This window comes from Dipodomys ordii, unplaced genomic scaffold, assembly GCF_000151885.1.
Source record: "Dipodomys ordii isolate 6190 unplaced genomic scaffold, Dord_2.0 Scaffold27, whole genome shotgun sequence".
In the NCBI taxonomy this organism is placed as follows: Eukaryota; Metazoa; Chordata; class Mammalia; order Rodentia; family Heteromyidae; genus Dipodomys; species Dipodomys ordii.
Window position 1 is genome coordinate 17,895,249 of NW_012267243.1, and position 12,650 is coordinate 17,907,898.

Consider the following 12,650-nt stretch of genomic DNA (forward strand, 5'->3'; position numbering starts at 1 on the left):
CTCTCTCTCTCTCTCTCTCTCTCTCTCTCTCCATCTCTCTCTCTCTCCATCTTTCCATCTCTCCATCTCTCTGCATCTCTCTGCATCTCTCATATTCCTCCCCTCTCCACAAGGTGGCCAGCTCTCCAACACAGGGTTTTTCTGGTGCAAGTCTGGCTGGTAGCCTGCAAAGCCTTCCTGGCGGAGGCTGAAGAGGAAGCGCTGTTCCTCACTCCCTCCGCCCTCCTGTGCTCCCAAGGATGACTGACAGCCACGCATCCCAACTCCAAACCCCAGACCACACTCACGCAAAGACCAAGGGCGCTTAAAAGGGAAGCAATCTAACTTCATACCATGGCTTCCCTCTCCACTCCGGGGATGGCCAGAGGTACTCTCCTTCAAGATTCGGGAAGCAGGGACCTCAGTTAACTCGGACTTCAGTTCCTGGAAAGCCAAATTGTCCAGATTCCACGGAGAAACTGTATTCAATAAAAGAGGCAAAATTGTGCTGAGAAGGAATTGCCCCAGAAAGGATGGTCCCAGTGGAGGGAGGCATGTAGCAGGCAGGGTCAGCCAGAAGGGCGCTGGAGACACGCTCTAGGTGACGAAGGCGCCTGGGTAAGGGTCGCGTACCAGGGCTGGACTGCACTGGTAACCACTAGACCTGGGGTGACGGCTGCTCTGGGGGTCCCTCTTTTTGTGGGTGGTGTTTTATTAAGTAATGATAGAGGTGACACTGTCACGAGTCAGGCTATGAATACAGTGCTCCCTGATGCAAGCCGCAAAGATGCGCTGCAGCCTTCGTGAGAAGCCGGACCGGAGCTCAGGCCTGAATGTTAGCCCTGTACCAGCGAAAACAAGCAAGCAAATCAAAAGTTAGAAGCTGGGTGCTGGTGGCTCACGCCTGTCATCCTAGCTACTCGGGAGGCTGAGATCTGAAAATTGCAGTTCAAAGCCAGCCCAGGCAGAAAAGTCCATGAGACTCTGATCTCAAACTAGTCAGAAAAAGTCAAAAGTGGCACTGTGGCTCATCAGAGCACTAGCCTTGAGTGAAAGCAGCTCAGGAACCGTGCCCAGGCCCTGAGTTCAAGACTCAAGACCGGCAAGGAAAAAAAAAGTTAGACATGTTCACAGATAACTTCCTTTGTGGTAGCTAAAGTACTAGCTCAGAGATGCTGAGAACTCTGTGTGTGGGGGGGGAATATTGAGATTTCTTGCCATATTTGAAGTATTTATGAATATATTCATAGAACTAGAACAAGGCTTTGGACTGTAGTCTGCACCTAATGGAATGTAATTATTGCTACTACTAATAATTAATTGCGTACTATGAGCCAGGCACCGGGCCAGGTGCTTTTCAGTCCTGAAAGGGAACACTGATCATCATTTGCAAATAAGGAAAGCAAGGTTTAGATGAGTAAGTAACGTGCCCAAGATCACACAATTAGGAGGTGGGGGGGCTGGGACTTGCACTCATGTTTTCCAAATCGATGGAAGCTGTGAGCCATTCCCCCGTGTGCCGAGGCCCAGCATGCATGGGTGCATTGAGCCTCCTTCCTGGGGCTGAGCTCAGCCTCAGCAGAGCTCATCTTGGCTGGGTGCTCCTTGTAGGAGCTGTACCTTCCTGGCTGCCCTTGGGGTAAAGGAGAACCATGGTAACCGGGTGTGAGGGATGGCTTCTAGCAGGAGAGCGCCCCCATGCGGTGGGGGTGGGTGGAGCTCCCGGGAGCCTGCTGGCTGCTGGGATGGTCAGCCAGGCACCTTTGGCCCCCTTGGAAGCCTTCCGGCAGGGAGACCCGAGGCGGGCTCGGCCTGGAGCCCGGAGTTGGAACTCCCTCCTGGAGGCCCAGCATCGCCCAGCTGAGTCGCTGCCTAAGCTGAGGCTTGCATAAGGAACTGGAGGAGCGCCGCGTCCAAGCGCGGAAGTCTCTGGAGTGTTTTAAAATCCATTTTGCTCTGAGAGATTGCAAAACCGTTCATGACTGTATCAGGCCAGATAGTTAAGACATTTAGGGTGTTTTTTTTTTTTAATTTTGTTTGGGTTTTTAATGCTAAAATGGAGTCAGTCTGTGGCTCAGAAGTTCGTGGCTGCTACAAAATCTTGGCAACTTTCTGCCTGTTCTGCCCTAACTTCTATCTGCACGCAAGTGGCATTGGCATCGGTTTGGGATGGATCTTCTAGTACTGTTTGAGCCCCCAGTCAGTCCTATGCACAGGAAAAGAGTGAGGACAAAGACGGTGCCATGACAGCTCGTTGGCAAGTTGTGGGAAGCGTGTGAACGCCGCCACGCGGCCCGCGCTTGCTGTGTCTGGTGGACGCAGTGGGTGCGGGCTCAGATCTGCAGGGGACTCACGCAGCAGCCCTGTGCTTGACCACCGCTCTCTGGCATGCAGCCCCTCGGCCAGGCCTCTCCTGATACGTCTACTCGGCACAGTGACACCCACGAGAGTCGGGTCCTGGTCCCGGGGTGACAGCGGAGGGTCTACGGCCCGCCTGGGATGCCCCTCCCCCTCCTGCCCACCTCTTGGCAGCTGCGGCTGGGGGAATCTGCCCGTCACGGGCTGAGCCCTCCCTCAGCCACCACAGTCTGCCAGAGCCAACATGGCCACATCCGGCTGATGGTCCCCACCCCCACCCCCTCTGGCGCATCCCCCCAGCCCTGGGAGGTCTCGGGGTCGGGACTGAGCTGCTGTTGTTTACTGTGGTGACCAGTTTAAAAAAGATCCTTTTTTTGTGTTCCTTCCCTTAATCGTTCTCCCTTCTTGTCCCCTGTTTTTCTTCCCTGGGGACCATGACCCAGGAAGGCCACCCTTGTCCCAGCTTCCGTTCTATGGGGAGAACCCACACAAAAGAACGTTGGGACTTACCTTCTCCACTGTAATTTATTTTTAGAGAAAATAGTATTTTTCCCTTCTCTGGGCCTGTGTGTGTGTCTGTGTGTGTGTGTCTGTGTGTGTGTGTGTGTGTCTGTTTGTGTGTGCGTGCGTGGGTCTGTGTGTATCTGTGTGTGTGTTTGTGTCTGTTTTCTGGCATATTTTTAAGTATCTATGTATCTGTCATTCCAAGACTTTTTTTCCCATGAAATAAGCACATGATAATAGAAAAAAGCAGTGATAACAATCGAAGCTCCTGGTGAGGAGGCGTGGTGCTCAGCCTCCCTTCCTTGCCGAACGTGGCTTCAAACACTGCGTGCTTCCGTGCCAGCCAGGCTGTCCACCAGCCGAACCCTAGGCTTTAGCTTTTGCCGTTCCCCTCACCCTTACGTTCCAGGCACTCAACGCGCTTGTACCTCCCACATCTCAGACCGTGAGACGCTCTTTGCTTCAAGCATTTCTGCGTCTTTCTGCCTCCTGTGGGTAGGACGGACAGCAGCAGCATGGCTGGGGTCCTGTGGTCAGTGATTCTCAGGGATAGTGGGCAGGATTCTAGTTCAAGCTCGGCCATCATTGGGTAGATGGCCCTGGGCAAATGGAATGGCCTTTCTGGGCCTCAGTTTCCACATTTGGAAAAATGAGCCGTGAGCCCCAGATGCCGGTCAACCCCTACACAAAACTATCCAACCCCAGAAAAAAAAGTCCAAGTTGGGACTTCGTAGAATGAGCTGTTTCCCTGTTTCCAAACTAGAGCAGCTGGAAAGGACAGTAAAATAAAATTAGAAAATACATCTGATAAATCCCCCAAAGATGAGTTAAATGACCACAAGACCGTAAACAGGCGAAATCTTGCTGCTGTTTTCATATGCGTGTACACACACACACACACACACACACACACACACGCTGACAGTGTAATTCATCCAGCCCACAGTCTATATCATAATGCCTCGTGCTACTTCTGTTAATAACAAACTGTCATTTGCTCTCTCAGACTCAAGTTCAACTCTGAGCTCTGCATTGACCTCCCCCCCCACACCCAGGGCTGTGTGCCCTGGGGCTGTGCAGCCTTGTGCCCCACGGCCTGTTAGAAGCTCACTTTCCTTGGTGGAGAAATGCAGAACTGGATCTCACCCATTCATTCCAACAACAGAGAAGTTTTTTTAAAAAAAATCTTTTATACCATATAGTTACTTTACTTCATTTGAATCCCATAGCAATGAGGGCAGGGGCTTCTTTGTCACATTAGGGACACAGAGTGGAGGCGCGGAGTTAATTTTGTCACATTAGGGACACAGAGTGGAGGCGCGGAATTAATTTTGTCACATTAGGGACACAGAGTGGAGGCGCGGAGTTAATTTTGTCACATTAGGGACACAGAGTGGAGGCGCGGAGTTAGTTTGCCCCCGGCCACACTCAGGCGTTAGATTTTTAGCATCAACATATTCAGATCTTGTCTTCCATGCAGAATCCCCCTTTAAAAAAAAAAAGTTTTCCCACTGTATTATTTTGGAGCTCTTCAAGTGTATAGAAACGCTGGCAGATAATTATGATAACGCACCCCAGGTCTCCGAAACCACAAAAAGTAATGCACGCCAAGTGCCACTCACCTCGCCAGGTCTTATGCTATTATGTTTTTTTTTTCCCTTTCTTCCCATTCTCTCTATATTTGCTCTTTCCTGGAATGTTTGGGAACAGGTTGCAAGCATCTGAACAGCTCAACCTTAAGCAGTGAGCAGGTGTCTTCCTAGAGCAAGGATATTTTCCTTTATAATGCTAACATTCCACCTCCAGAATGGAGAATTGTGTGACCGCATAGACTGCATACTCCAATGAGCAGTCTACGTTCAAATCTCCTCAGCTGTCCTGAACTTTTCCCTTGTAGCATGCTCTTCCTCCATGAAGGAGCCAATGAAGCATTACCTGTTCCATTTGGCTACCCTGTCTCTCAGTCTCCCTTAACCTCGGGCAAGGCCTTTCCTTTTATTTTCACAGTGCTAGGAATTAAACCAGGACTTGCATATGGCAGGCAAGTGATTTACCACTGGAATACAGCTCTTTTTAAATTTTTTGTCCTGGGAGTTGAACTCAGGGCCTGGGTGCTGTCACTAAGCCTGTTTGCTCAAGTCTGGCACTCTATCACTAGAGCCACAGCTCCACTTCCCATTTTAATTGGAGATACAAGTCTCAAAGGGGATCTTCCTACCTAGGCTGGCTTCAAATCTTGATCCTCAGGTCTCAGCCTCCAGAGTATAAGTACCTAGAATTACAGGCATGAGCCACTGGTGCCTAGCTATAGCTCTTTTTCTTTCTTTCTTGATACTACTATCTTTAAAGAATCCAGATTAATTATTACAACTGAATTTTCTTGCTATTTTCTCATGGAATAAGAAGAGAAAAGAAGCTACTAAGCAGTGAATTTGGGGGAGCACATTTTCATGCAAAGTGACCCAACTGCTGTCCTCAAGCCCATGGGAAAAATGTGCTTTGTCCCCTCACACACACACTCACACACACACACTCACACACACTCACACGCACTCACACACTCTCACACACTCACACACTCACTCACACTCACACACACTCACACACACACACTCACACATACACACACACTCACACACACACACACTCACACATACTCACACACACTCACACATAGCCCATCTCTCAATAAGCGAGTGCTGTGTGGTCAGCAGGTGGATGCCACCTCATAAAGCTGTATGGGGAAATAAAAAGGGAGATTCTCAGATTGAACCAAAAGAGGGAACCTTCCAAAGCAAGCCATCGAGAGACGAACAGCTGTCTCCTCTGCCAAAGTGTGAGGTGCAAAAACAAGCAAAAAGACTTGTTTTTTTTAGTTATTAAGCCTTTATCTTCGCACACAGTGAGGTTATTTTCCCACGGGAAGACCAGAATCATCACTTCTGAGCAAAGACTTGGAGCACAGTGTGCCAAGGAGGCTGCCGCCTGTCCCCACGCTGCACACCTCTCGCTCAGCCCCTGTGTTTCTTTTTGCCGTGGGCTAGCACAGCTTCCCAGGGACGGGCATGGTGCTGGCTGTCAGCACTCTGCAAGCTCCCAGGCTGAGTCACTAGCGCTCTGTGCGGGAGAGGCTGACACGCAGCCCCCCGTCCTACAAGTGCAGCTCTGGGGCCTGCGCCCGGTCGCCATGGACACCCACCTGCCTGCAGCCTTACCTTCCCCGGAGGCCGGCGGGACGTCCCGGGAGGCCTCGGGGGCGCAGGGGCACTGGCCCCGCCGCAGCCTGGCCACCTCCTGACTGCTGCTCTCCAGCCTCCTGGCCAGATCCTCCTTCTCTTGCCCCAGCCGCCGCTTCTCCTCCTCCAGGACCGAGTGATCTTGGAGGAGGTTGCTGTAGGCCACCTCCAGCGTCCGGGCTCGGGTGTCCAGCTGCTCCCGCTCGTCCCTCAGGGTGTCCAGCTCTGCCTGCAGCCTCCCGTGGGCATCCTGAGGCCCGGCAGCCTGGCCCGAGAGCAGGCGGTGGAGGAGACTCTCCAGGGCCCCGAGTCGCGCTCTGGCGGCGTCCAGGTCCGCACGCTGGGCGCTGCTCTCTCTCTGCAGGTCCCGCACGGCCGGCATGGCCTGGCCCTCCTCGGGGCAGCTGGCCTCGCTGGGACTGGCCACTGTGAAGGTGTACTGGCACCGGCCGCCCCGGTCATTGGCCTTCCGGAGCTGGGCTGTCCTGGCCCCCGTGGCCCACGCCAGGCAGGCCAGAAGCAGCAGCTGGGCGGCCGGCATGGTGCGGCTGGACGCCCTCCGCTGTCCCGAGGGGGCCCTGGCCCGAGCCCGAGCTCCACGGGCGCTTATGTAGTGGGGGGCCCGAGAAAGACGTGGCCACGTGAGCCTGGGAGGGCCCGCGCGGGTGGGGTGGGGGACTGCTTTCCTAATACTGGCTGGAGTCTCAGGAAGCAGCCGCCCAGAAGTCTGTTTCGAATTTCTATAAAGAGAGGGAGGGAGGGTGCCCCCCCGTATGTACCCCAAGAATCGTCCTCACATTTCCGCCCTGCTCTGCGTTTGCACACTCCTGCACGGCTCAGGCAGCAGGTGTGCTTGTGCGATGGTGGTAAGGATGCTCCTGGGCTTTATTTCCACCCCGGCGGTGGAGCGCAGCACACGGGCCCCCCGCCCCCCGCAAGGCCAGGACAGAGCGGCCAGCCAGAAGAGAAGGTCAGGACCTCACCGGGGAAGCGGAGCCCTTCTTCCCTTGCCCCTGGTCCTAAGAACAAAAGTGTGCGTATCTGGATAAGATTCTCTTGGAATGGCCTGCCTGGGCTGGCTCTGAACCCTGGAGCCTCAGCCCTCAGTCTCCTGAGTAGCTGGGATGACAGGTGTGAGCCACAGTGCTGGGCAGGCACCAGGTGAACGTTTTCTTTCTGTGAACAGAACTAACATCACTCCTGGGCTGCCTTCCCCACGGAGAAAAAATTCCTGAGCAAGAGAAACCTGAGTCGTCTCCCTTCTTCAGGTGATGGCTCGTGGCTCTCTCCAGCTCTCTCTGTTCATAGTGGCTTGCTTTCCACAGCCAGCTTCCCATCGTGCAGGGCCTGCCATTGGCTGTCCCTCTGGGTGTCTCGCCCATTCTCCCAGCCCTTCCACCAAGCACTGCTCTCACGCACACCGCCGCTCTTTCCCTCTCAGCTGCCAGCCAGCTGCGTCGTCCCGCACTGTCCAGCCGTGGGGATCCGGCCAGAGGCGAAAAGCTTAGCAACCCCTGCCATTCTCTCTGGCTTCAGCCTGAGTTTTTGGGTGCCAGGCAAAAGCTGCCACCAGGACCCCTCAAACTTCCTTAGGTGTCCTGGCACCTTGTGGGCTCAGAGGAAAAGACGTGGCCGTTGTTTAAGCCACCAAGCTTTCCTCAGTCAGCATGGCTATAGTCGGCCGTCTCTGCCCGCTGGGGTCTGATACGATGATAGAGATTGATGGAGCACCCACATTCTGCTCCCCCCCAATGCTGCCCACTGGGATCTGAGCATCTCCCTCTCCAGGAGGATCCTGGGGACATGTCCAGAGGACACTGGGGCCACCAGAGCCTTTCCAGAGAAGAACCGAGGGCTGGGGTCAGAAGCAGAAAGTAAACCTCTTCCTGATGCCTCCGTTTCCCACGTTCTGGCTAGTTCACCAGTCTGCCCTTACTTGGCCAGAAAGCCTGAAACTTTCCAGTCACTCCTCCATGAATCAGGACTCTAGGAAATTTGCTGGTCTCCTATACTGCAGTCAATAAAGGCCTTCAGTGAAGGACAGCTTGTGCACAGCTTGGAGGATTAACAGCTGATTTTCTGCACCCGTGTGCTTTCATGAGCCAGAGGGATTCTCCTCAGAGCAGAGAGAGGCTCGCAGGAGCCAGGAAACGCCCAGCCCCACGTGCAGCAGCCAACACCAGCCGCTTTCGGCTTCCTGCCTCCCAAGGCCAGCACCCCGGTCCCCTGCCGCCCCCCTCCTGGAATTCTGGACCCGGAGCCGCTTTTCCCCCAAGGGAGGCAACGCTGTCCGCACCCTCACACAGCATTCCATCTCCATTTCCTGCCTGGAGCCAGGGGGTCTCCAGCACACACGGCCAGGAAGAGGCTCACGGGGTGTGTCAGGCCAGCTGCGGGAGGAATTGTTGTTGTTGGAGGTTTGAGCAGCCTGGGCCTGGCAAGACAGGCAGCTGGGTGTGCTAGGAGGGGCGTTGTTCAGGGGCTCAGTGCACAATTACTCCTGTTTCCCTCCCTCCTTCCCTCCTTCCCTCCTTCCTTCCCTCTTTCCTTCCTTCCTTCCTTCCTTCCTTCCTTCCTTCCTTCCTTCCTCCTTGCTCCCTCCCCCTTCCTTCCTTCCTTGCTTCCTACTTTCCTTCTTTCCTTCCTGAACCAAGGTTTGAACTCAGGGTACTACACTTGCTAAGTAGGTGCTTTACCAGTGGAGCCATACCTCCATCCCTGTGTGCTGTACTTCTTTTTAAAATAGGGCCTGGTGTTCATGCCTGAGCTGGTCTAGACGTCATCATCCTATTTCCGATTTCCTCACACAGTTCAATGACTGACACGGGTTGCCACACCCAACCTTTTATTGGTTGAGACGGGAGAAAGTCTTGTAATGTGTTCTGTTTTGTTTCGCTTGAGTTAGTCTCCTCTTGAGCCACTGGTGGTGGCTGCAATTTCTTCCTTCTCTTTCTCCTTTCTTCTTCTTTCCTCTTGTACATGATACTGAGTTTGAACCCACGCTTTGTAGGCAGGTGCTCTGCCACCTGAGACACACCACGAGCCTATTACCTGTTCTTTTGTTTATCCTTTAACAGCCAGGCATGGCCGTGCAGTCAGCTAATGACGCCACTGGGTGTTACGAAGGTGCGTGGCCGTCCGTGCGCCTGCTCCCACGCCCACCTGCCTTTGGAGCGCTTTGGTTCTGCAGCACTCTCCTGTCCTTGCTGGCCTGGCCTCCCTGTCTTCCCCCACACTGTGGTGTTTGAAGTTAGGATCCATCCTATTCTACCTTCTGCTTTTCTCATTTTTCCTTCAAGTTCGCATGCAAGTCTCTTCCTGAGGAACAGATATTTCGTTATTCATGGAAGCGGCTCCCCCCCACTCCCCGCCCACCCCCGGCTGTTTTCCTTCTTGCTTGTTGGTTCTCATCATTTTCTCCTGAAACTGACGAAGAGGAGAAAGCTTGCTTTGTCTTCGTTACTCGCAGCATCTTCTCCTGTTTCTTAGCCACTTGCTGATGGGTTTACCATAAGAGAAGCCACGTTTCCTAAAGAGTGGCCTCTGCCAGAAATGACACGGTGGTAAGGGGAGAGGCTGGGAGCAGGCTCAGTGCTGATGTCTCTCCTTCCTAATTCAGCCTCACTCTGCCAAAGACAGACAGCCAAGGGCAGACAGACAGCGCTTACAGGACACCATCACACTAGGCCCAGACAAGCCGGGCAAAGAGCCTAACGCCTCCAGATCCCCGCGTGTCCCACCGCTCCGTCCGCAGATTCTTCCTCCTCCTTTCTCTTTCTCACTCTATGCAATCTTTGGAGAGCTCATCTTTGGGTGCAAGACTTCAAAGTAGCCCTCAAAGATCCCAGTGCATGCAAATCTTTGCCCACCTTGTAGTACGGTGGGACTGCATACCAGTAACACTGGCTTGCCTGAGACTCGATTATAAAGCACTGTGACATCCTTACCTTGGGATTCCTTCTTGGGCCTCTCAGATGATCCCCCTGCACTCAGCTCAGCCACATGAGGAGAGGATAGGGGCTGGGAAGCCCAGATGAGGAACAAAGGCCAACGTGCAGCAGTGATAGGCCTGTGAGTTTGAGAATGGCTCCTACAACCCAGGCACTTTGATTGGAACCTAACTTGCTTCAGGACTCACCTGCAGAAACTGTGACATAGGAAATGGTGTGTGTGTGTGTGTGTGTGTGTATGTGTGTCTGGGTGTGTCTGGGTGTGTGTGTGTGTGTTGCTAGGGAATCAAACCCAGAGCCTTGCACATGCCACTTCTAGGTGCACTGCGCGTTGGGTTTCTGGTGGTTTTGTTTTATACACCAATCCTAGGGCTTGAACTAAAGGCCTGGGCACTGTCCATGAGCTTTTTTGTTGTTGTTGTTCAAGGCTAGTGCTCTCCCACTTGAGTCACAGCGCCACTTCCAGCTTTTTGGTGGTTCACTGGAAATAAGAGTCTCACACACTTTCCTGCCCAGGCTGGCTTTTGAACCATAATTCTCAGATCTCTGCTTCCTGAGTAGTTAGAATTACAAGCATGAGCCATCGGCGCCCAGCCCATTCCCATTGACTTCCTGGACTAAGTTTTGGGTAATGTGTTATATAATAGCAGGAAAAAAAACCCCACATCATCTTTCTTACGCCTTAAACCATAACCTCCCAAGGAATTCGCCGCTTTAGACTTCTCCATTGCGTAGTACTTCCAGGCTCCAGCATGAGGGTGTGATCCTCTTCTCATGCCCCGTCCCAGCCCAGCTAAAGTCCTGTCCAGGCTTGCTCCTGTCCAGCTACCCTGCATCCCTGACAGATGGGGGCTGCACTCCTCCTGTCTGTCCAGCCAGTCACCTGCCACCCTGCACTTTTCTGAGTCTTTATGTACAGTCAGTGGTCACTATTTTGTTGTTGTTGTTGTTGAACTCCTGGCCTTACCCTGGCTCAGCCAGCACTCTATGATTTGAGTCATGCCTCCAGTCCTGTTTTTTGCTGATTATTATTATTTAATTTTTTTTGTCAGTTGTGGGGCTTGAACTCTGAGTCTGGGCGCTGACCCTCAGCTCTTCAGCTCAAGGCAAGCGCTCCACCACTTCAGCCACAGCACCACTTACAGTTTTCTGGTAGTGGATTGGAGATAAGAGTCTCACGGACTTTCCTGACCCAGGCTGGCTTTGAACCTTGATCCTCAGATCTCAGCCTCCTGAGTAGCTAGGATGACAGACGTGAGCTACTGGTGCTCGGCTGCTGATTATTTCTGGGATGGAGTCTTATAGCTGTTTCTCCCCAGGCTGGCTTCAAACTACAATCCTGGAGCTGGGGGGTGGCTCAGTGGTAGAGTGCTTGCCTCGCATGCATGAAGCCCTCAGTACCACATACACACAAAAAAAGCTGGAAGTGGTGCTGTGGCTTAAGTGGTAGAGTGCTAGCCTTGAGCAAAAGAAGCTCAGGGACAGTGCCCAGGCCCTGAGTTCAAGCTCCAGGACTAGCCAAAAAACAAAACAAAACAAAACCCCACAATCCTGGGCTGGGAAGGTGGCTCAGTGGTAGAGCGCTTGCTTTGCATGCCTGAGGCCCTGGGTTCGATTCCTCAGCACAACATAAGCCAAAAGAAAAAAAAACCCACAATCCTTTAGCTCTCCGCCTCTGCTGTGGCTGGAATAATGTGCCAGGGCAGCTGGCTCCCCGCTAATTGCCAAGATTTGGCGGCTATGTCTTCAGAATCCCCCCGCGTTCTTTTACTCAGTGTGTGTTAGCTTCTCAGCAGCCCTTCGAGCCCGGGTCTCCTCTTCACCACACCCTGCAAATTGTTACCCTAATCTTTCCTGTGCCCCACTTGCCTCCTAATTGTCCTCCATGCCCAAAATATCCACGCTGAGTTCCCGTTCCGTAGGAAACGCAACTCGAGCCCTGAACTCTGCCTTGTTGAAAGGCCCTAGACGCAGAGTCTGAGCCCTGGTTGCGAGACATAGCTTCGTCTCTTCTGCCAGCCAGAGAGCCTTCGTTCCGTTCATCTGGTGGAGTCTTTCTCCCTGTTGGTGACAGAGGTGATAATTCCCGCCGCGGTCCAGGAGAAAATGAACGGCAAAGTCATTTCTCTGAGGTCCGTCCGTCATCTTGAGTCCTAATTCCCATCACTACCACCGATTCTTTTTTTAGAAACTTGGAAGGGATACCAAGGCCCACCAGCATCTTGACCCCAGACAGAGCACCTGCTCCTGCCACAAAGCTCAGTTCCGTCTTTTATCAAACGATTCAACGCAAAGATGGTGTCAAACAGATCTCCAATTGTCCTAGAGCCATTTTCGGCAGATCATTCTGAGCCCCGGTAGACACGCTTGGTGTTTTAGATGGCGATGCGTTCACGCTGCACATGAAGTGCGCTGCGGCAGATGCGCTCTGTGCCCTGTGTGTGATCTGTTTCAACTCACTGTGCCATCTTGCAAAGGTATTTTCATTCCCACCTTATTGGTCTGAGTCAGCTGAGAGTCAGAGAGGGCAGAGACAAAAATTGGCCCAAGACCACATCTAGAAAGTCAGAGAACCAAGAATTGCGACGGACAGCCATCCACCCGTAGGCTCAGGCTCTTCCTC

General features: G+C 53.0%; 1 protein-coding gene across 1 annotated transcript in view; it reads right to left on the reverse strand.

Annotated features, from left to right (window-relative positions):
- Positions 1–6,618, reverse strand: part of Myoc (myocilin, trabecular meshwork inducible glucocorticoid response) — an 8,824-nt gene extending 2,206 nt beyond the window's left edge. The window contains exons 1-2 of the mRNA XM_013015557.1: positions 6,057–6,618; positions 333–458 (exon numbers count right to left, since the gene is read on the reverse strand). Of these exons, the coding sequence (XP_012871011.1) occupies positions 333–458; positions 6,057–6,618 (688 nt within the window). The remainder of the gene's footprint in view (positions 1–332; positions 459–6,056) is intronic.
- Positions 6,619–12,650: the final 6,032 nt, after the last annotated feature.